The sequence below is a fragment of the Zootoca vivipara genome, chromosome 14 (assembly GCF_963506605.1).
Source record: "Zootoca vivipara chromosome 14, rZooViv1.1, whole genome shotgun sequence".
In the NCBI taxonomy this organism is placed as follows: domain Eukaryota; kingdom Metazoa; phylum Chordata; class Lepidosauria; order Squamata; family Lacertidae; genus Zootoca; species Zootoca vivipara.
The window spans coordinates 14125527-14149353 of NC_083289.1; the positions used below are offsets into that span (position 1 = coordinate 14125527).

Here is a 23827-nt window from a genome sequence, read left to right on the forward strand (position 1 = left end):
TTTAGCTATAGGTTTATAAGAGCATGTGAATCTTACTTTGCTGGACCAGACCACCATTCTATTTCATTCAGGTCTGGGTTTGTTTGTTTTTGAAGGGGACAAACAGGCTACCCTTGGTGGGTAGGCCTGGGCGATATATTGATATATTGCCCAGGACCAGTATGAGGAACAAACCATCATGTCGGCTTCACTCAGCGGTATATCCCTGGTGAAACTGCCACCTCTGAGTCCCTCTGCTAGCAGTGTCTGCTAGCGTTCCTTCCTCCAGCGAACTTTGCTAGCAGAGGGACTCAGGATATATCGCTGGTGAAACCGCCATCGCACTCTGCCCTCATATGATGCAGAGGGAGAAACAAGATATATTGTGAGCCGGCGGTGGGGTGGGGACTCTGTGAAACTGCGAGGAAACGGGCGCTTCCTGCATTTAAAGGAGCCCCAATGCTCTGCCCACTCAGCTGTGAGTGGCAGTAGCACTGGGTTTGTCTCAGCTGGGGAGGGGAAACAGGCAAGCCCCACTCGCAATATACCGCTGGTGAAGGAGCTATTGCGCTCTGGCCCTCAAACCAGTCCTGGACGATGTATTGATACATGGGCCAGGCCTCCTCCTCCTCCTCTTCCTCTCCTTCTTCATTTGTACCTTGCCCATCTGACTGGGTTACTCCAGCCACTCTGGGTGGTTTTCAACATATATAAAAACGTAACAGAACATTAAACGTTAAAAAAGCTTCGCTATACAGTGGTACCTCTACTTACGAATAACTCTACTTACGAATGTTTCTACTTACAAATGGAGCTCTGTCCGCCATCTTGGATGCGGTTTAGATAGGATTTTTTCTACTTATGAATTTTTAGATGGGGTTGCTTCGACATGAATTTTTTCTCCCAATGCATTCCTATGGGATTCGACGTACAATTTTTTTCGACTTACAAATGTGCATTCGGAATGCATTAAATTCGTAAGTGGAGGTACCACTGCATTGCAAATGGTGCAATTCACTGGCCCCACCACCCGGTGAGTGTGGGCTCACAACTCCCATGAGCACCACGCCGTGTTTTTGCTGGCCACTGCATTGAGCAGGCCGTAGCAGTGGTGGTGGTAGTTATGGCAGCGGGCCCAGTGGTATTGGGCCCTGACAGTTGCTCCATTATATTGCTTGCTGGCTCCAAGCCTGCTAACAGCAGGTGCTGGTAAACAGTTTATGAAGGTGGCCGCTATCTCTGTTTTTCCTCCGCATATGCAACTTCTGAACGTGGGGGTTCCACTTAGCTATCGTGGTAATAACCACTGGTAGACCTGCCTTCCATTCTTTTCCCCTACTCCTTTTAGACTGTAACCCTAAACAAACTTACTGTGGAATAAACCCCTTTAAATGCAACGAGGCTGCAATCCAATGCATTTACTTGGAAGCTAGGCTGTGTGTGTGTGTGTTGCGGCCTTGCCCACTGCCATTGTGTGCCTCCTCCCTTACCCTTGAGAAAATGCCCCTGCCCAAGGAAAACTAGTTATTCACCTCTGCTGAATAAGCTTGGCCACTGTTAACCAAATGTTCTTGAACAAAGTTTAGGAATGTTGAAAGCTGCCGTAGACTGCGTCAGACCTTTGCTCCATCTAGCTCAGTGTTGTCTATAAAAACTGAAAGCAGCAAAACATCTCTCTACATATATATGTAGATGCTAGGGATTGAACTTGGGACCTTCTGCAAAGCAGATGCTCTACCGGTGAGCTATGGGCCTTCCTCAAAGCTTCCATCTGAATGTCATATAATTTACAGTACGTTTCCAAGCACAATTCAAAGTGTTGGTGCTAACCTTTAAAGCCCTCAACAGCCTCGGCCTGGTATGCCTAAAGGAGTGTCTCCATGCCCATCATCCATCCCGGACACTGAGGTCCAGCTCCAAGGGCCTTCTGGCAGCTCCCTCCCCGCAAGAAGTGATGTTACAGGCAGGGAACCAAGCAGAGGGCCTTCTCGGTAGTGGCGCCTGCCCTGTGGAATGCCCTCCCATCAGATGTCAAGGAAATAAAGAACTATCTGACTTTTAGAAGACATCTGAAGGCAGCCCTGTTTAGGGAAGTTTTTAATGTTTGATTTTAATCCTATTTTTAATATTCTGTTGGGAGCCGCCCAGAGTGGCTGAGGAGGCCTTACCAGATGGGCAGGGTATAAATATAACAACAACAACAACAACAACAACAACAACAACAACAACAACAACAACAACAACAACAGTAAATAATGGACAAAGTCTTCCGTTCCTCTTAGTACAGCCAATTTCCATAGCTAATTTTATTCTGTCTTCCTTGTTGCTGTTTAGTCGTTTTGTCGTGTCCGACTCTTCGTGACCCCATGGACCATAGCACGCCAGGCACTCCTGTCTTCCACTGCCTCCTGCAGTTTGGTCAAACTCATGTTCGTAGCTTTGAGAACACTGTCCAACCATCTCGTCCTCTGTCGTCCCCTTCTCCTAGTGCCCTCCATCTTTCCCAACATCAAGGTCTTTTCCAAGGATTCTTCTCTTCTCATGAGGTGGCCAAAGTATTGGAGCCTCACCTTCACGATCTGTCCTTCCAGTGAGCACTCAGGGCTGATTTCCTTAAGAATGGATAGGTTTGATCTTCTTGCAGTCCATGGGACTCTCAAGAGTCTCCTCCAGCACTATAATTCAAAAGCATCAATTCTTCGGCGATCAGCCTTCTTTATGGTCCAGCTCTCACTTCCATACATCACTACTGGGAAAACCATAGCTTTAACTATACGGACCTTTGTAGGCAAGGTGATATCTCTGCTTTTTAAGATGCTGTCTAGGTTTGTCATTGCTTTTCTCCCAAGAAGCAGGTGTCTTTTAATTTCGTGACTGCTGTCACCATCTGCAGTGATCAAGGAGCCCAAGAAAGTAAAATCTCTCACTGCCTCCATTTCTTCCCCTTCTATTTGCCAGGAGGTGATGGGACCAGTGGCCATGATCTTGGTTTTTTTGATGTTGAGCTTCAGACCATATTTTGCGCTCTCCTCTTTCACCCTCATTAAAAGGTTCTTTAATTCCTCCTCACTTTCTGTCTTCCTTAAAATACCACAATGGACTGCAGTCTCAAGGATGCTATAGAGTATCTCAGCCTGTGATCCAGGAGAGATACTAAAATAGTCAGGCCAAGTCACCCACTCACTGAAATTTGTAAATCCTTGTGCAAAAGTTAAGTTGTTTAGTACTATATCATTTATCCTTTTGGCCTTTCCAGTATGTTTTTCTTAATTTAATATTTCATGTCAGGATAAGCCAGACCACCTACCAAACACAAAGCAGATAGATACATGGAAAAGAAACTCACAGTATGCTTAGGGGGACTTAGTAGAACAGTCAAGGGCCACATTCCCTTTGCACTAATTTTTTGAGGGCCACATTCTGGTGGAGGGGGCACCAGAACCCGAAGTGGCCAGAGCCCCATATTTACTCTCTCCTTTTCCAACACCCCTTCTCTCTTCCCGTCTTCCCTGAACCATGGACCGCAAAAGGAGGAGCAGATTGCCAAAAGTCTGAACCGATTGCTCCCAAATCTCAGGCAACCCAAGCTCCTGTAAATTTGTCTTAAATTGTCAGTAAGGCACTATGCCTGTGTCATATGTGATTGGCCAAAATAATTTCTGTTCCATCTGCAGTGAAAATGTGGGGAAAAAAATGATGCTCTTTCCTAGGAATCAAAAATATTTCAACCTTCTGCAGAGCAAGTGTTTACAGCTCCAGAAAATGAGAGGCCAGGAATTTAAAAGATTTCTTCGCCAGGTCTTCTTTCAGCTCCCAGAAGGAGAGATTCCTAGGAAGCAAAGTGGGGGGAGAGAAAATAATAATAATTGGAAAAAATGGAGAAGGGATTGCTTCATTCGCCACTAGGATTGCAAAATATAGAAAGAAAAAGACCCACAATTGCTAAGTGGGATGTTGCAAGTGGTGATAGATGTGTGTTATTTTGCTTTCTGACTGAAGAGTGACATGTACAAAAAAGGAATTAGCATGCTCCTGCAATCTCTCAGTTACTGTATCATGGGAAGCAGCTCATTTGATGCAGCTGTAATTGATCGCATTACTCCTTTGTAGGGCCACTTAAACTGCTAGATCTTAACCTCAGAGTTCTCACTGGACCTGATAGTCTCAGCAGGGCTAAATTAACCAAAGAATTTAACTTGGTCAACAGCCCAACTCCATCTACTGGTTGCCATTAACAGCCTCTGAGAGACTGTGCATTCATTGCATCACTGTGCAAATGTGCAATTGGCTACATCATATAGAATGTAGCATCCATAAGTCTGTTTCCATTTCCAAAAAACCCATCACATTTTTTAGTTTTTATTGCCCTGTAGAAGTGCCAGCCACCTCACTTCAGAAGCCCAGAAAGTCAGCAGACCTTTCTTCAAAATAAAAATGGATAAAACTGCCCTCAGATCTTCAGATGAAGGGCAGTAAACAAACTTAATAAATAATAATTATAATAATAAAGCCAAGCTGTTAGAAATAAAATGGAAAACATGGATGTTTGTGCCTACCACTGTATCTATATATATATATATAAATGTAAACTGGGCATGTGGGTGGGTGTCCACTTTTCTCCGAAACTGCTTGACCAATTACGTTCAAATTTTGACACAACGTCCAAAGTGAATATGAGAGTGACCATATACAGGTTGTGTAGACAGATGTCACACCTGGGCAACGTAAAAAAAAACCCCAAAACCGTGTTCCAGAACTCACAAATCACCCTCAAGTGCCTGCTGGGAGCACAGGAGATGTTGCAAAACAGCACCCTCTAGCGGCGGCTACACTGGTACTGCAGCTAGGAAAGCTTCCTTCAGAAGCTGCGTCTCTGAGGGTAGGGCCAAATCATGACGTAACCCCCAGAGATGCTGTAACCGCCAAAACGGCCAATACCCCTCAAAGGCAGACCGCAGGAGACAGCCCGAACCCCACCGCCGCTGCACTCACCTCATGAGCCAACCCACCCTCCTGTTTCCGCCGTCACAAACCGGATCCCGCCGCCACTACAACAACCCCGCAAGGCAGGCCAGGCCCAACGGCCACTGTTGCCGCCGCCGCAGGCCAAACCCCGCACTCCCAATACCTGACATACAGGCCGGGATACGCCGCCACCAGGTGAATCGCAGAGATCCACCAGGGCGGGCGGGCAGGGGGGGTAGGGGGAGTCACAGAGATGAGCCGAGGGGTGGGGGGAAGAGGGGGTATAGGGAAGGGACTGGGACCAGTCACAGGGATGTGATGGGGAGGGGGGGCGATGCCTCATGGGTCGGGACAGGGTGGGGACAGTCACAGGGATGAACCGGGGTGGGTGGGGGGGAGGGGCCAGAATAGGTCATGGGTCGGGACAGAGTGGGGGGGGGAGTCAGAGGGATGAGCCACAGCAACGCGTGGCAGGGCCAGCTAATGTGTATATATAGAATAACGTTCACAAAGCATGATGTGTAAAAATTTTGATGCAGCAATTTTATGCATAGGTCTGTTTCTGGGTGTAAGACATTTTTTAAACAACTTGAAAGAGTCTTAACACTGGAAGACATATTCAAAACATACCAGTTTGTTCTAAAAACACTGATTTGTTAGTTGTCATCAAAAGCAAAGCAACTTCAAATAAATTCTGCCAATAATTTTTTTGCTGGGGAAAATTAAATGTACCATTAAAAGTTTTTTATGTGCTGTGTTCTGTCCAGTTAGTAGTGAGAATTCTAAATGCTGACCACAACTCCCTACCTCTGTGATAATATCTGATATTTATTAATATTTTCTCCATCTGTACCAACAAGAATAATATATTTGATATCTATTTGACTTGAAGGCATTGGCATCCCATTTGGCATCTGGTCTAACTCATAAAACTTCCACTTGGCTAAAACAGGTCTTTGATTGACAATATGTGGACTTTGGGGGAAATTGTTAACATATTTTAGCTTATGAGGTTGCTGGCCCAGTAGCTCGTCTGCTGATCTTGTACTAGGAGTCTGGGAGTTAGAATGATTACTTTCTACGGTAAGCCACAGACCACATAAGATGGCTTTGTCCTACTATAGAAAAATGGAGCTGTCTATATACTATAGTTTCAGTAAAAACCGGCCATTTTTTCAAAGCCCAATATTGAAATTTCTTACTAATGTAAAAGTGGTTTGCAGAGCATTCTGCACAAGTCTTCATATAAGCAGCACTTTTTATAGACTTATCATGGCTGAGTACAGTGATAATTTGGGCCTCTAAATAGCTGCTATATAACTGGAAAAAAATTGGGCAAGGAACAGGTGGATGTAGGTTTTCTTTGGATTTTTCATTAGCTACTGGTAAGTTGTACTGGCAAACACCTGTTAACCAGAGCAGCGCACGGAAACGCCGTTTACCTTCCCGCCGGAGCGGTCCCTATTTATCTACTTGCACTTTGATGTGCTTTCGAACTGCTAGGTTGGCAGGAGCTGGGACTGAGCAACGGGAGCTCACCCTGTTGCAGGGATTCGAACCGCCGACCTTCTGATCGGCAAGCCCTAGAGTAGACTCTGTGATTTAACCCACAGCGCCACCTGGTGTAAACAAGTGGTACAGTGACAATAAAGTATTTCTAGATTTCTAGCCTTCAAATATTATGTTGTCCCTGTGAGAAACTATGCCAGTCCTGCCCCAATGTTAATGTAAGAGCCATTCTTTGCTTATTTTATACTGAATATGTGTGCCTGAGCTTATTGATTAATTTTTAGTAATTTTCCCCTTACTGTTTAGGATCATTTCAGTCTTGACAGCCCAAGCGGCATGAACTGCCTTGTAGAAGGCACCATCCCTCCAAGTTCTGGCCTCTCCAGTTCCAGTGCCTTGGTCTGCTGTGCAGGACTCGTGACCCTTATGGCCAATGGAAAGACTCTTCCAAAGGTACCGGACAGAAGGCAGGTTGTGGGGAGGGGAGTACAATTCGTGAGAGACCATGTTAAAAATCAGCATTTCTAAATTTCAGGTGTTGTTGGATTACGACTTCTGTCATCTCTGACCTTTGGCCATTGTGTTTTAATTTGTTGGAAGCTGCCCACAGTGGCTGGGGTGACCCAGTCAGATGGGGAGCATATTAAGAATAAGAATAAGACTGCAGTGCTGGCTGGGGCTAGTGGGAGGTGTGGTCCGAAACATCAGGAAGACATCAGGCTGGGGAAGGCTGATTTGTATTAACATTAAAAAAAAGAAGAAGCTGCGGATTGTTTTCACAATGACCTGTTGGATAGCTCATTGCAAAATGGAGAAAGTATTGTTGGCTATCTTCTGTCTAGCATGGAAACACATGTTAAAGGTGCTGTAGGGGGATATATTTTAGCCTATCCTAAGCCTCCTTGCATGGCCTTGTCTTTTGGTCCACTCATTATAGTTCTGGCAGTTTGATAACAACCGGACAATATTTGGGGCTGCCTCACAACATGCAAGGAAAGTAACAAGTCAAGTTCAGCATAGGAAGCTGAATTGCATGCATTGTTCCTAGCAATTGATAGACTCCTAACTGAAGCCTGTTGCCCCAGACCACACCCAGCACCAACTGCAGATGCTTGAATCTGCTCTAAGAGCATTTCCTTGCAAGAGCCATTACTTGCAAGGAGCCCTTTACTCAGGTGTTGTGCAGCAGCATTGGGCTCACAGGCATGTATTTTGTCAATGACCTGCTGTCTGGGCTTGGACCTTCTGATGTACAGTACATCGTCTTGAGGGCTGGGATGATGACATTCCCCTCTGACTTAGTTGGCAGTTCCACTGCCAGAGGTTTGTCAGAAACCCACCTTGATGTACCTCCAGAGTGACCCCTGGAGGCAAGCCCAGGGAGCCCCTACCGGATTTTTTTGGGGGCGGGGGCGGGTGGGTTGTCTGCTTACATGGGATCATCATTCATCAGGAGGCCTGGGTCAGAGCAAGTCAGAGCCCAGCGTGACAGATTGACATCAGGATTCCAGCAGTAAGGGCACTGGAGACACTCCCATTCATTGGTCCTGAATGTTTTCCCCTGTTTTCTTTTAAATCAACTATTGGCACCCTTAGGAGTTGTTCTTTGGCAATCCCTAGGAGCTGTTGATAGGTTTCCAAGAGGAGGAAAATATATCTGATACCTGCTCCCCATACTTTAACATAATGAGATTGTGGACAGGGCTTCAGGGATCAAACCTTGAAAGTGCTGCATATTTAGCTTGGAAGAAGAACTCACACCTTATCAAAATATCCTGATCAGAAAAGTATTTTAACCCAAGCTTAGGGTAAGCATGCTTAAGTCCTATGTCAGTGTGTTAATGATGCCGATTCAATACGATTTCCCCTTTTTGTGTGGGTTGTGTTTCTGTACACTAAAGAGAATGAAGGAAGACTAAAAACAAAAAGCATTGTGCAGTTAAAACTCACATGAAACATTGACTCTGTTTTATTTTTAAAATAACATACTTTTGTCTGTTGTAACTAAATTCAGAAAACAGTTTATGCTGTGTCTGATTAATGTGTTTAGAAATCTGCATTGTCTCCAGTTGCCCAGATTTTTTTCTTTTTAAAGGTCATCATTCATGCACAGTGGTTTAGAGAAAATCTTGGATACTCTCCAACCAGATACACAGTGCTAACCATTTTCAGCATTGAGCCAATATCTAGCTAACGTCGCATAGTGTTTAAGACAAGCATGGGGAACTCTCTCCAGACAGAGGGCCGCATCCCCACTTGAGCAGCCTTCGGGGGGGGGGGCATGCCAGTGGTGGGCAGTGGCAGAGGCAACTGTGGGCAAACCAAATAATGTAAATTGTACCTTTGTGCAAAAGGCTGGTTTCTACACACATTCACACAACCCTCTCTAGCATCCATCCAGGCCATAGCTGTCAAGTTTTCCCCTTTCTCGCGAGGAAGCCTATTCAGCATAAGGGAATTTCCCTTAAAAAAAGCGAGAACTTGACAGCTATGATTCCAGGCAGCCAAGAGGTGTTGTCGGAGCCAGGCAGAAAAACTCAAGCAGGGAATGAAGTAGGGATGGTGAGGGGTGTGGCTTGGGCAGAGTGGGTGTGGCTGTGACCTGGCAAGTGTCCCATGGACCGTATAGAGCAGGCATAGGCAAACTCCGGGCCTCCAGATGTTTGGAACTACAATTCCCATCATCCCCAACTACTGGCCCTGTTAGCTAGGGATGATGGGAATTGTAGTCCCAAACCAGGGCCGGCCCTACGGCAAGGCTGGGTGGCGCAGGCCGCCGCCAGGGCGCTGCGCAGCTGAGCCTGCGGCAGCCGCGCTGCGCCCACCAGACAGCCGTGCTGGGAAACGGGGAGGGGGTGCCGGAGGGATCTTCGCGCCAGGGCGCCAGATATGCTTAAGACGGCCCTGTCCTAAACATATGGAGGGCCGGAGTTTGCCTATGCCTGGTATAGAGAATCCTGACTGGCTGCTTTTGCCTCCCAGGCTGAAGGTTTCTCATCCTAGGTTAAGCTGTGAGGTGGGGAAGTTCAACTTTCATCTCAGCTACAAATTTACTGGGTATCCAAGCCAGTAGACCAGTTTGGATGTAACCCTAAAATACGATTTAGTGTTCCATGAGCGAGCCTCAGTCTTTTGCACTCTCCTTCGTTAGCTGTGGGGAGGAATTTGGAAGCATCTGCTCCTGCTTTTCAACTAACTAGAGTTCCCTGTTAGGTTCAACGTTGTTAGTTTAAATCAAACCATGGCCTTCCAGATGTTGAACTACAGCTCCCATTATCCCTGATTACCAGCCATGCTCTCTGCAACTGATGGGAACTGGGGTTGAACAACATCTGAAGGGCTTCAGTTTCCCCATCCATGGTTTAAACTCTGGTTAGTGAGCAACAAAGATAATTGTGGACAAATTCATTTGGTTCATCTTTTAAGGCAAACTTCCCAAATGTACACTTTGCAAACCAATATGCAAACTAAAATACAGCTGTCATTTGAAATTAGCACTTTTGCTGTTCAATTTTCCAACCAAATAATGCATACAAAAAGTATATACGGTATTAGCAAAAGTAATGTACAAAAATGCATTCTGTTAGGGTATTTTGCATTGCAAAAATCACATGCAGCAATGCAAAATACATATCACATTTGACAAAACTGTATAAATAGTGCATGTATTAGGAGATATATACACAAAAATGCATATGAATTTCTATGTGGGTGCTCTTTAAAATACAGAGAGGGAAGAGCATGGAAAGATTCCTCCGATACTAAATATCTCTCAGCCAGAACTTCGTTCTGTACTATGGAAATGACAATACTTGCCTACTTTTCAAAGCTGCTGAAAGAAATATTGAGGACTTATCTGCAATATGCATTTAAAGCAGTGTTGTTACATTTTAAAGAACTACAACAAACCATACTTCCCAGGATTCTTTGCAAGACACCATGACTGTTTAAATAGTGGTATCATAGTGCTTAAAAATATATACCGTATATACCGCATATAGTGCAAACAAAATAAAAAAATCCTTCCAGTAGCACCTTAGAGACCAACTAAGTTTGTCATTGGTATGAGACAGAGCTTGGGTTGGCTTGCTGGGATAAGAGCCATTAAGCTTGATTCTTGTTAGCTCCTATCAATGGGTCAAAGTAAATAGTTTGTTGTAGGGCACACTGTAGAGAAGGGGAGCCATTGCCCTTCACCTCAGATACTGGGGATTCCACTGGTGATTCCCTTTACTGTCCTCCAGGTAAGTCTACAGTTGTCGATCACGACAATGCAGGGACACTTTGATGAGAACTCTGCCTTCCACTCCTGACCCCAAATGGCCTAGCCTTAACTGACATGGGTCCTGAAGGGGAGGGTCAGCGCCCTGAGTGGCTCCACAATTGAGAGGACCCTCGGCAAAGTGCCTCCCACCAGCACCACAGGCATATTTGTTAGTGGTGATAGCAGCATTCTCACTGAACCGCCATTTAAGCTATGCCAGAGGGGTCCATAAGATGCTATTAGAATAAAAAATATATTAAATACATTTCGTATGATAACAGATTTTTTGTTTTGGATGCTTCCAGCATGAGCAGAGTCTAGCGCAAAACTCGAATTAGATAGAGACAGTAGTTCTGCTGTATGCCGTTAGGTGGCGCTTTACAAACACTACTGTTTTGCAAAGAGGCAGCGCGTGCATTCAACTAACGCTCACCTCCCCAAGATGCTTTGCGCGCGTTGGCTTCATTTGTGCGCTACTGCGCAGGTACCCTGTCTTCTCCATTCCCCTCCCTCCTCCCTAGGGGTCCTTGTCACAATAATGGGGGTCCTTGTCACAATAGCGGCTCGATGAGGGGTCCTCGAGAAAGTTTTGTTGGGAACCCTTGCTCTAGAGCAAGGATGGCCAACACCATGCCCTCCAGATGTTGTTAGACTGCATCATCCCTGACCATGCTGGTCGAGGCTGATGGGCATTGTAGCCCAACAACATCTGGAGAGCACAGCATTGGCTACCCTTGCCCCAGAGCATTGAAGAAAGTTTAAATGGTGGCTTCCAGAGGGGGTGAGGTCAGGGTGCTGGGGTCTTGGGAGCTGTTCAGGGATGCTGTGTGCCGACACTGGGCCTGTGCTTCTGCGAGCAAAGTCCTTGCGATATAGAGGTCCTCCTTATCCCCCCCCCATCAGTTGTTGTAAGGATTGGCATTTTGCTAGCATTTAATAATGGCTTGGGCAAAAGGTTAGTGAGCAGACATGGAGCAACATTAATTTGAGTGATGGACTTGATGCAGTCAAATGCTTTCTGCTCTGCCTGGCATACACAGTTGGTTTGGTGGTGGTTGCTTTTAATTCACCAGTTGCTACATGATGAAAGAGTTACAGGGAAGGTGGCAGGCAAGATTTTTATGTACTATTCTAAGCCTGCTAAATATAGGAGATCCCATCATTCAGAAATGCTTACTTTTTCAACAGAAAGGAGACCTGAATCCTTAAAAGAAATGTTTTGATTGTTGTACAGGACTGTTGTGAACATTTTCAAACATTTTTATCCCTCAAAAATTTAAAACCATCTTCTCATGTTTCAGTTTTGATTAAAATTCTAATTATTTGGCATACTCAGAATGAGGGGGGGGGTTAACTTTATAATTAAAATCATGTGTATGGTGCAGTTTAAGTCACACCAAGTGCTTGATAAACCCATTCTAGAAAATCCAAATGTTCAATATAAAACTCCATCACATTAGGCATTTGTGGGTCTAATTTCTGCCTAGTCAAGAAAATTATGCTTTGAACTTAACAGTGTATATGCTACTCCGTTCTCATTGTCAATGTGTGCACATTTTCCAGCATTAGTTGCAAAAGATGCATGTTGACTGGGTAGCATACAAAAAAACCCTGTCCATGTTTTCATTGTGCAAACTTTCCATGCATTCCTGAGCGTGTGCCCAATCCACCCATGTATATCCACATTCTCCACTCAACTCATGCTAACCACAAACATATATCAGGTTTTTGTGTGCGATAAAGTGCTTGCTGTTTCGAGAATATACCAAGCAATTGCCTGTCTCTCATTCACTCAAATTGTTGTGCTATTTTTAAGAGGTTTTAAGGCTTTCATGAGTGTAAAGATTTCTACAAGATTAGAATGCTGGATCTTTCATATGCAATATAGTTTAAATGATATTGTAAACCAGACTGAATTATTAAAGTCTGCAGGCAAATTGTGTAATTCAGAGCTGCTGGTTTTTAGCTTGCAAATGCAGTTTAGCCTTTCACTAATTTTCTAAAGGCCTTTTTGTATGCGAATCCAAAGATAAGCATACCCTCCAATGTAATGTTAGCTGGGCTTTAATTGGGTTAAATGCGTCTTCAGAACATGTTTGTGGATAGTTAGACACATTAAGAAGCCAGGATTGAGTGCAGTTTCCTGTTCTGGATACACCCAGTTCCAAACCAAGGTTTGCTTTGCATAATGTGTGAAATGGACCTCTGTTTAGATGGCATGTCACATTATCACAATAAAAATGTGTGAATTTTTGATACCTAAATGCAAACTTGTGTGTGTGTGTGTGTTTGGACTGTCAATTAAACCTATTCTAAAATGTTAACATATAAAATAGTTCTGGTGGGACATCTTGTCATACTCCAAGTTACTGGCACATAGCTTGTTTTCTGGTACACCACGATCCTTTTGTTCATCTAATGTAAAATCACATTCCTCTTGCTCTCTGTCAAATGTTAAATATACACGGCTGTACCCAGTAGTCTAGTGGCTTCTCCTAAGTCTCCTTCCTTCATGGTCCCTTCTGGCAGTCTCTCTTCCCTGGACAGGAGTTTGTGTGTGTGTGTGTGTGCTGCTCCAGTTAGAGAGAAAAGCATGATAATTTGGCAAAAGGTGCTATGATTGGCTTGGAAGGCAGGCGCTTGGATGAAAGTAGGCCAGTCTGTGGGAAACAAGCCATAAGTATTTTAAGGAGAAACAAGAGTCCTTTACAGGTAGAAAATAGATTAGGATCTACTGGTAGATTTTGTAGCTTCATTTGCATTAGATCAGAAAGGTTTCTGAAGCTTACTGGTAATTGTTCAACAGTAGCGACTAAAAAAAGGTAAAGTCCTCCCTTCTAAATAAGGCTGCTTATCACATTACCACATCATAATGCAGAAGGAAGATGATAGATAAGAATGCACACAGCAGCAGGGTGAGGGGAAGAACATTGCATGTTAGAATGTACCTACTTGTCCAAAGCTGTTTTTCGCTCTGGAACTGAAAATATTCAAGGAAGAGCAGGTTATAAATATTTCAAATAAATAATAATAATAAAGAATTAAACAAATACTGAGTTGGCAGAGGCAGGTAGATTTTGGAGTGGAGCATTTGTCCAATTTTTGCGCCAAGCCTACAATTAAAAGTCAAGAGGCATAGAATCACCAGAAGGTTGTGTGCATGCTTCAGCTTATTCGAAACACCACTATCCTCGATATATGTTATATCACAGTCTTTTAAAGTGTTTGAGACAGTAGTTAGTGTGTGCCTTGTGGGCGGGTTAATGCATTCTTGCAGAATGTGGTGCTGTTCTTGATGATGTTGTTTTTCTCTGTTCTAATTAGATATTTTCTGATTAAATGTTATTTCACTGCATAAACATAAAAAGGCTAAACATGATATGTTGTATAACCCACCACTGATAAACATCCCCTGCTCGTATTCTGCCAATCTGGAATTAATAGTTGCCAACTGATATGAACATCCGGATTGCATTTTCAAGGAGTGGGTAAGAGTTTGGAGAACCAGCAATTCTGTATAGTGCTTGAAGTACTCTGGGAGCATCTGGGAATCTACAAGCCCCATGTCACGATTTCTCCACCCATAGCCTTCTAAAACAGGAGCTAAGGAGATGTCACAAAAAGTAACGAGGTTGGGTCCTCTCTAGCCCCATTGTAGTTTGAGCATTACTTCTGCGCCCCTGGCAGGGCACTCAGTAATATTTTGTTATTGGTAGTTTTAAGTGGTACCTGGTACCCATTTGGACTGGTAGGGTGGAAGGCAGATAGCCTAGCAGCAGGTGGAGCCAAAACTGAGGATAGGCAAAACCAACAATTTTCCAGCTTTGCCTTCATCCTCCTCCCTGCGGAGTTCTCCAAGGGCAGCATTGAGAGTGAGGAGGAAGAGCAAGAATGTATAAGACAGGTACAAACATCTGCTGGGAATGTAAAGAAAAAGAAGGCACCTTTTATCATATGTGGTGGTCCTGTAAGGCAATAAAAGCATTCTGGGAAATGATATAATAATAATAATAATAATAATAATAATAATAATAATAATAATAAATTTTTATTTATACCCCGCCCTCCCCAGTCAAAAACCAGGCTCAGGGCGGCTGACACCAACAGAATTACAATAAAACATAAAAACAATTAATTAAAATACAGATTAAAATACAGTATTAAAATTTAAAGTGCAGCCTCATTTCAAGTAGGCCATAAATCCAAGCCACGAGGGAGGAAAACACAGGGGTCAGGCTGAGTCTAACCCAAAGGCCAGGCGGAACAGCTCTGTCTTGCAGGCCAGGCGGAAAGATGACAAATCCCGCAGGGCCCTGGTCTCCTGGGAAAGAGCGTTCCACCAGGTTGGGGCCAGTACTGAAAAGGCCCTGGCTCTAGTAGAGGCCAATCTAGCCATCTTATGACTCGGGATCTCCAGAATATTATTATTTGTGGACCTTAAGGTCCTCCGTGGGGCATACCAGGAGAGGCGGTCCCGTAAGTACGAGGGTCCCAAGTCGCATAGGGCTTTAAAGGTCAAAACCAGCACCTTAAACCTGATCCTGTACTCCACCGGGAGCCAGTGCAGCTGGTAAAGCACTGGATGAATGTGATCCCGCGGCCGGGACCCTGTAAGGAGCCTCGCCGCAGCATTCTGCACCCGCTGGAGTTTCTGGGTCAGCTTTAAGGGCAACCCTGCGTAGAGCGAGTTACAATAGTCAAGCCTGGAGGTGATCGTCGCATGGATCACTGTGGCCAGATCGGGGCGAGAGAGGTAAGGGACCAACTGCTTGATGCGGCGGAGATGGAAAAATGCCATCTTTGCTGTGGATGCAACCTGCGCCTCCATGGAGAGGGAGGCGGCAAAGGTTACACCCAAACTCTTGACAGAAGGCGCTGGTACCAATTGAGCCCCTGCAAAAGATGGGATATATATAATGAATTGGGGGAAAAAATGTTTAAGATAACTTTTATTTTGAAAAGCTGGAGGTTTTTCTATTAGGAATTGTAGTTGCTGAAATTCCAAAGGAGCAGAAACGACTTTTTATGTATGCGATGACAGCTGCACGGATGTTCTTAGCCCAGAGATGTAAAGAAGATAGTCCCTACCAGAGAAGAATGGCAAATTAAACTGTTGGACTACGCCGAAATGGCGAAACTAACTGGAAAGCTCAGGAACCAGGAAGACCAAAACTTTAATCAGGAATGGGGGAAAATTATAGTTTATCTTGGAGACCACTGTGAGCAGCTGAAAACACTAGCAGGATTGCAATAACACTTGCAACGTAGTGAGAGCTATAGACACAATGGAGTTACTTTGCCCCACTTGCAAATCTGTGATTGTTCCCCAACGTGAAGAACAACACAGACAAGCCATTGAATAAGGCCAAACTATATTTTATTATGGCAAAATGCAGAGTCTGTCTCTGTTTGCCCAGCTCAGACATTCAGAGCTGTTTAGCATGGCTGCCTCTCTCTAGCATAGCAGGCAGTGAAGAAGGAACAAAGGAAATAACAGTTCCACTTCAGGAAAACAACAGTAGATGAACATCCTGTCTACGTCACTTCCACTCTGTGGAATGGAAACACATACAGTCATATGATACACAATAAACCTATGACTGCAGACGGGGAATGAATCTCCCAACAACCTCCCCCGATTTATGAACCAAGCTGCAGTCCACCTTCGGAACTACCTGCAACTGGATTTGGCATTGGCCTTACCATCTGGCACTTCTGGTGAGTCATGGCGTCATAGCTCTTTAACTACCAGGAAATTGCACAGTTGGCTTTGTGGGGCTTGAACCCTAGCCATTGTTCCTGTTTGTGGAAACAGTGTTGGTACACACATCCTGTAGACGTGGTCCAGCTTCCTTTACTAAGGAAATAGCCTTTACCCATACAGCCTTTGGGCATGGGCCACTGGTTGTTTGGTTTAAAACACTTACACCTCACTGCTCAGAACTGCCGACACCACTTTCCCAAGTGGTTTTTCACTCATGCGGTTTATAGGACCAGACCTGCTTAGCTGCAACATGTGCCATATGTTATGTGCCTTCAGACCATGATCTGGATTGCATGGGAAGCAGCCTTTAATTAGCAGGGCACGTACGTTTTTAGACAATGGGAGGCTAAAGATAGACGCTGCATTGTTGGGGGCAATGGCTGAACTTGTCTGTTTGTGCAGCAGTCCATTATCAGGATGCATGCTCAAAGTGAGCTATATAAGGGGTGTTTGAGCTGTTTCTGTTTGCATAATTAAAGAAAGGCAAGTTTGTTTATACTCTTCTCCAAGGCAGCTAATCTTTTCGCGAACATCCGCCAAGATCTCTGATGTAGCTAACAGACATGATCAGTGCTATTTTTCCAGAAACAGAGGTGCCAGAACTCAACATGAACACCTCCCTTCTTCTCTTATAATGGCAATTGTGCTCACCTGAGAGGTGCCGGAACTGAGTTCCGGTAAGTTCTGGCTGGGAAAAAAGCCCTGGAGGAGTCCTTGAGAAGAAATGTCGAGAAGGCCCAGGGTATTTGAGCCAACAAGCAGACTGGTTGTTAAAAGAGAAGTTAAGAGCAAAGAACCGACAGAAGCCACTAATGTGAGGCCCTCATATCTTTAGTTTAAAATATACTATCACATCTACTGTATGCCAAAACAGGAGCAGATTGTGGCCGACAGGCATAACACACTCTTCTCATGTGGATTTTTTTTTTAAAAAAGAAAAGGTCAATTATATGGTGATTTGCTTCTGATAACAGGCCGGGATAGCAGGAATGAGCAGTGTGATAAAAGGATGGTTTTTAAAAAAACAAACATGTGCAGGCAGTTACTACATGGTAAAGGAAGTATGTCAAATCCCACAGATATTGTCTGAATAGAATACTCTGAGGTAAAGTCATGGTTTAAGAGTGATAATACTGCGCAGATGTTATGTTTATCCTTCTGTGGTTGTTAGCGCCACATGGCGAAACAGCATTTAGAGGGCTCCAGAGAGGCCACTTATGAGAAGACATGGTCCATCTCTTTTAACAGTTTGATTTCCCCCCCCCCCAAGGGGTTTCCACATGATGTGATTTTTTTCCCACAGGGACTATGGCAGTGGTTGCTACCGTTCTGAGAACATTCCAGATGGGGTTGCCCCAGCGAGTGTTTGCATGTGGGGTGGCGTTGTGGTTTCTCAGCATCCTGACTGTTAAATCGAGCTTCTGGGAAATGGGTGATACTTTTCCCCACCTGCCTCCACCTCAGCAAGCATAGCCACCATGATGGTTGTGTTGTGTTGTGTGGAGTGTAGCAAGGTGGAGATTAGCAAGGAAAGCCACAAATCCCTTTCATGATACGCCCCCCCCCCAACACACATAATGGGGGTGGAATTATGTGTAGTAATCCAGTGTTGTAGTGCACTTCCCATGTGATTGTTTTAAATTTATAAACCTAAAATATACAGTCATGGTTATACATTCTAAAACATCACTTCTTACAGCTAAGACTAAGTGTAAATTGGCTAAATTGGGATGGTTGTTTAAGGCTTCCTTGTCCCCCCCATGGCCATTATGCACTGGATTTAGAACTAAAAAAATCCTGACTTGCTTCAAGCCAGAGTTCATAGTTACATCTGAACCAGGGAACCATGGCTTAACATCAGTTAACAACCAGAAAAATAATTCAGGATGTCTAGCTTGGCTATGAAGGCCTCATCTTAGTCTTCTGAAGCCAGACATTTTACAGCCAGTAGGTTTCAAAAACTGCAGTCTGTGTTTATCTCAGGTGTACACTTTTGTCATTATTTTTTTTCTCATGGAAGCAGAAGGTAAATTGATAAAAACAACTTTCCCCTGCAAATCTGTGCTTTAATTTTCTGTCACCTCTTTAAAGCCATAGTGAATTTTCCCTTTGCCAATGCATAGATTTTCTTCAGAAGTAAATATCAGTGAATCCCTGTTGTTGCACCGTATTCCTGTAAGTATTGCTGTGCTGAGAAAGAGAATCGGCACCAGCTTTTGCAACAAGAATGTTGCTCACCGAGTACATTCACTTATTGGGATATCTCAGTGGGTATGTCTGAGATATGAACCTAATTGCCTCCTATGTATGTCCAATTCCTTCCATGATAGCCTTCCATTTACTTGAGTGAAAGTCTTGTATTTTTGCACAAGCTGTTTTTTACTGCATCCATCATTGTTCTGCTGATATCAGTAGAAAGACTCTGAAGCCATAGGCACAGGTCTGTTCAATTTCAGAGTCTAGCAGTCCATCATATCAAGGGAGACCTTGGGCTGTCTTGTGGCAAAATTCTCCTGGATCTGCCAGTTCACCCTTGGTGGTCCTGCAAATCCTCCCATTTGTGTAATAATAATAATAATAATAATAATAATAATAATAATAATAATAAATGCAGATGGGACTTTTGGCAGACTGGGACCAGCAAGGACCAAAAGCTCATCACAAGAGCAGAGAAAAAGATGGGGAGAATTGCACTGCTAAATGCTAATGCAATAAACAAAATCTGCCCTTATTCCCGTATGGGGTACACAAGAGCCCTTGTAGAGTCCTTTGTAGGTTCTCCATTGGTAGGAGAAAATAACAGAGGCCAACCAGAGAATATTGAGAAGCAAAGCAGCTAGTAAGCCTATTCTTTATTGAACTGTTGCAACAGGGTGCTCCCCTCTCACGCAGAAGAAAAGAGGAGGACCCAGAACAAAGGTGTGGCTGCCCTTATATATGGTAGACATTTAAATTGCCCACCCTGGAGTCCAAGACCACCCCCAGAAACATCATACATACATCACAGAAGGGGTGTAGCCTAAGACTACGCCCCAGATACATCATACCTGCATCATAGAAAAGGCGGTCTACAACAGAAATCTGAGAGTGTTGTTTATCTCCTGTCTGGCAGGTTACCTGCTTGCATTCTCTGGGGCCTGACCACTTTTTTGTTATTATAACTACTCAATTCCGGAATCCAGGTCTCAGGTCCCAGGCTCACCCCATTCACACCTTAAATGTGCCCTTAAGGCAGGTTCTGTGAGCACAGAGAAAATGGGGAGGTTTTTTCATTTCCTCCCTCCTTTCAGAGAAGCATTTGGTCAGTTTGGGAGAGTCAAAATAGTTTCAGGACTATCTTCCTGTACTGTTTCATTCATGTGGTGTATATATTGTTGTACATGTTTGCTTGGTACATTTATGAACATATCTATCTATCTATCTATCTATCTATCTATCTATCTATCATGACCTTAAATTTTTTATTAAACTAACATGCTAGTTCTTTGGCCAATTCCACTGAATGGGTTCCTTGATGCAAGTTTCGTTTTCTCAAGTGATAGCTGAGTTCAAGTAGCAGTTCATCATAGGATGAGAAGTTACATAAGATGGGAAATGCATGTATTTTGAGTTCTGTTAAGCAGTTTCTAGAAATCGGCAACCAATCTCCAGCTGTTGCTTGAAGCTACTGTGGCAAAGGCTGCAATACATATGAAAGGTTTCCTGCAGTATTCAACCTGGTTCGGGTACTGTGGGAAAGTCATCAAAATTTCAGAGGGAATGTACACATAGAGAGAATTAACGTGGGATAATCTTGTGGGACTGTACCACTTAAGATTGCCTGTAGGCCTGTAGGGGCCCCTCATATATCAATGTACCCTTGTTTGCTATGGAAAAGGAACATGTTGGAAATAAGGTAGAACCCTGCTTTGTGTGTCATGCTTTTTTCCCCTATATGCAGAGATTTGGGGGTTCATTTTACACGGGGCAATGTTCATGTATATGAACCTTACCAATTGCTGTTTGAAGTGGTGCAGTCCCATGAAGTATTTTATTTTATTCTGTTTTCAGCCTTCAGCTTTTGCTTTGTTTTTTAAAAAACAGCTTCAGAAACTTCAGCTGAATGCTACAGCCAGGTTGTTGATCAGGACTTGGGTGTAAGGAGCACATGACTCCCATTTTACAACTTCATTATCTACTGGTTCTGTTCCGGACACAAATAAAAGTGGTGGTTATGTCTTGTAAAGCAGTAAATGGTTGGGGACCAGTTACTTGAAAGGCTGCCTGCCTTCTTGAATATAAACCTGCCTATGTTTTCAACTCTTTCCAAGAGGACTTTCTTTGTACCCGACGAACATCAGAAATGTGTTTGGTGGAAACTTGATAAGTTTTCTCAGTTACCGTAGGTACTTCATCAAGCTTTGCAATTCCCTCCCTGTGGAGGCCTAACTAGCCTCCTCTCTGGTGTCTTTCCACTGAGAGGTAAAGGCCATTTTTATAGACAGAATTTTGCCCTGGTAAGCTGCTCTGATTTTAGTTAACTCGAACTGCCCACTGCTTAACGTTTACCTGTTTATTGATCCTGAAAATAAATCATTCCCATAGCTTTCATGTTCATGTCCAGGCACCCCCAAACTTCGGCCCTCCAGATGTTTTGGACTACAATTCCCATCTTCCCCGACCACTGGCCCTGTTAGCTAGGGATCATGGGAGTTGTAGGCCAAAACATCTGGAGGGCCGCAGTTTGGGGGTGTCTGTTCATGTCACACAGAAGACTATAAAATTTTGCTCCCCTATCAAGCATTTTCAGAGCAGTCATTAGCCATTTTACCATATATTCTGCTCACTGTTAACTGTGCCACCCTTAAAAGAAACTGATATTTTGCTAAGGCCAAAGTTAGCACAAATACTTAACAGCTGAGTAGGTATGGCAATCTTTGCCCCTTGGTTATTCAACACGCAAATAGGTTTGAGACGAGAACTAGGATTGCCATCATGTAGCCCATGCAGCTGGGACCCAGGTGGCGCTGTGGTTAAACCACTGAGCCTAGGGCTTGCTGATCAGAAGGTTGGCGGTTCGAATCCCTGTGGTGGGGTGAGCTCTCGTTGCTTGGTCCCAGCTCCTGCCAACCTAGCAGTTCGAAAGCACGTCAAAATGCAAGTAGATAAATGGGAACCGCTACAGCGGGAAGGTAAACGGCGTTTCCATGTGCTGCTCTGGTTTGCCAGAAGCGGCTTTGTCATAATGGCCACATGACCTGGAAGCTATACGCCGGCTCCCTCGGCCAACAATGCGAGATGAGCGCGCAACCCCAGAGTTGGTCACGACTGGACCTAATGGTCAGGGGTCCCTTTACCTTTACTTTACCTTTTAGCCCATGCAGCATGTTTACTTGGGGAAAATGTCTAAATAAATTTGCATATTTGATGGGAAACAAATTTCACTGGGTCTATGCAACAATGGAGAGGGGAGGGGGGGGAATCCATTTTTGAAGCATTTAAGTAAGTAAAATATTGCAACCTTTTAATTTTACCTTTAAATATATGTAGAGGTGGATGTAGAGCAGAAATCTTGATGCTGAAAATAGTAAAATAATGTGCCACGTCTCTCCAGTTACTAAAAAGGGATTAGAACTATGTAATTCACCATTAGCATTTTGAGTTTACCCCCAAAGAGCATTCAAGTAAGAACAGTCACCTTTTGTCTTTTTATTAAAAACATCTGTTTAATCTGGACCACCAATAACGGGCCTCCAGCTCCGCTTGAAAGTCTCCTGGAAGGTTTATTCACATCAAACTCTGTGCATATTTTCAAGTTTGTTAATCCCTTTTTGACAGCTCTGTCCTCTCAACTTGGAGTTTATGAGGGAATTTACATGGCTTAAGGAGCCCTGTGAGTAGAGTCTTATCAGTTTTCACTGCATTTGCAAGCCATTCGCCCTGATTAGGGTGCTCTGAGCTCACATTTTACAGCTTCGTCTGTTTCCAGTGCCTTTATGGAAACTGAACAAGTGGGCAGGCGTGCCCACATTCTTCGTTTCCAAATGCAATGAGTTACGGGCTTTATCTCACAGCCATGCCCTGGTTAATGTCATTTCTTTGGTAATTATCTAGCTTAAGGCCCCATGAAGCTGTGTAACCCTGCTGGAAGGAATACACACAAACATTCTTCCCTCTCCTTCCCCCCCCCCCCCAGTGCTTGTGCTCCTGTTATCCTACAGTACTTAGAACAGGGATAGCCAATATGGTCCCCTCCAGAAGTTGTTTGGCTACAACAATGTTTCCCAAACGTGGGTCTCCAGCTGTTTTGGACTACAGATTCTATCATCCCTAGCCAGCAGGAGCAGTGCTCAGGGATGATGGGAATTGTAGTGCAAAAGAATAGAATAGATACTTTATTGTCATTGTACATAGTACAACGAAATTGAATGCCATCCCATAAAAAACAATATAAAAACACAATTACAGCCACACACACACACACACACACACATCACAACTCCCGGGATCATATTATTTAGTTACAGCATTTAAGATGGTTATAGCTCTCGGATAGAAACTGTTTTTTAATCTATTCGTTCTTGATTTAATTGTTCTGTATCTCTTGCCCGAAGGCAACGGTGCAAAAAGGCTATATCCAGGATGAGATGAATCCTGTAAAACTATTCCTTGTTTTTTTAAGGCAACAGGAGTTGTATAGTTCTTCCAGATATGGGAGAGGATGAGATGGGGGAAAACAGCTGGAAACCCAAGTTTGGAAAACAGTGGGGTACAACTCCCATCATTGCTGACCATGTGTCAGGGACTGGCTGGATAAAAAGGAGTGGTGGGAACCTAACCTGGGAATCTTAGGGTGTAAAGCTAGGATCCAGTTTTGTGAACTATTGTTGTCTGTGCAAGTTCAGATTTTGGAGTCCTCTTCAGGTGCAGACACTTTCAAGGTTGGCAATATCGGCCCTGCATTTGGCAGGCAATACAGTGGTACCTCTACTTACGAATTTAATGTGTTCCGAACGCACAGTCGAAAAAGTTTGTAAGTCGAATCCCATAGGAATGCATTGGGAGAAATTCGTAAGTCGAAGCAACCCTATCTAAAAATTCATAAGTAGAAAAAATCCTATCTAAACCGCATCCAAGATGGCGGACGGAGCTCCATTTGTAAGTAGAAACATTCGTAAGTAGAGTTATTCATACGTAGAGGTACCACTGTAATATGCTCTTGGATTGGACAAGATTGACATAAATTGACCACTTCTATTTATTTGGTTTTTCAGATTAAAGTTTTACAGCCAATTATCCAATATACAACATAAAATCAAGATTCCAAAGAATCTCCTGGACTTTCCTCCTCCGGTCCTATTGTTAAC

At 43.9% G+C, this 23827-nt stretch overlaps 1 protein-coding gene across 3 annotated transcripts in view; it reads left to right on the forward strand.

Moving 5' to 3' along the window:
* Positions 1-23827, forward strand: part of GALK2 (galactokinase 2) — a 72055-nt gene that overhangs the window by 9423 nt on the left and 38805 nt on the right. For all 3 annotated transcript variants that reach the window (XM_035131693.2, XM_035131692.2, XM_035131691.2), the window contains one exon: positions 6760-6906. In XM_035131693.2, the coding sequence (XP_034987584.1) occupies positions 6760-6906 (147 nt within the window). The remainder of the gene's footprint in view (positions 1-6759; positions 6907-23827) is intronic.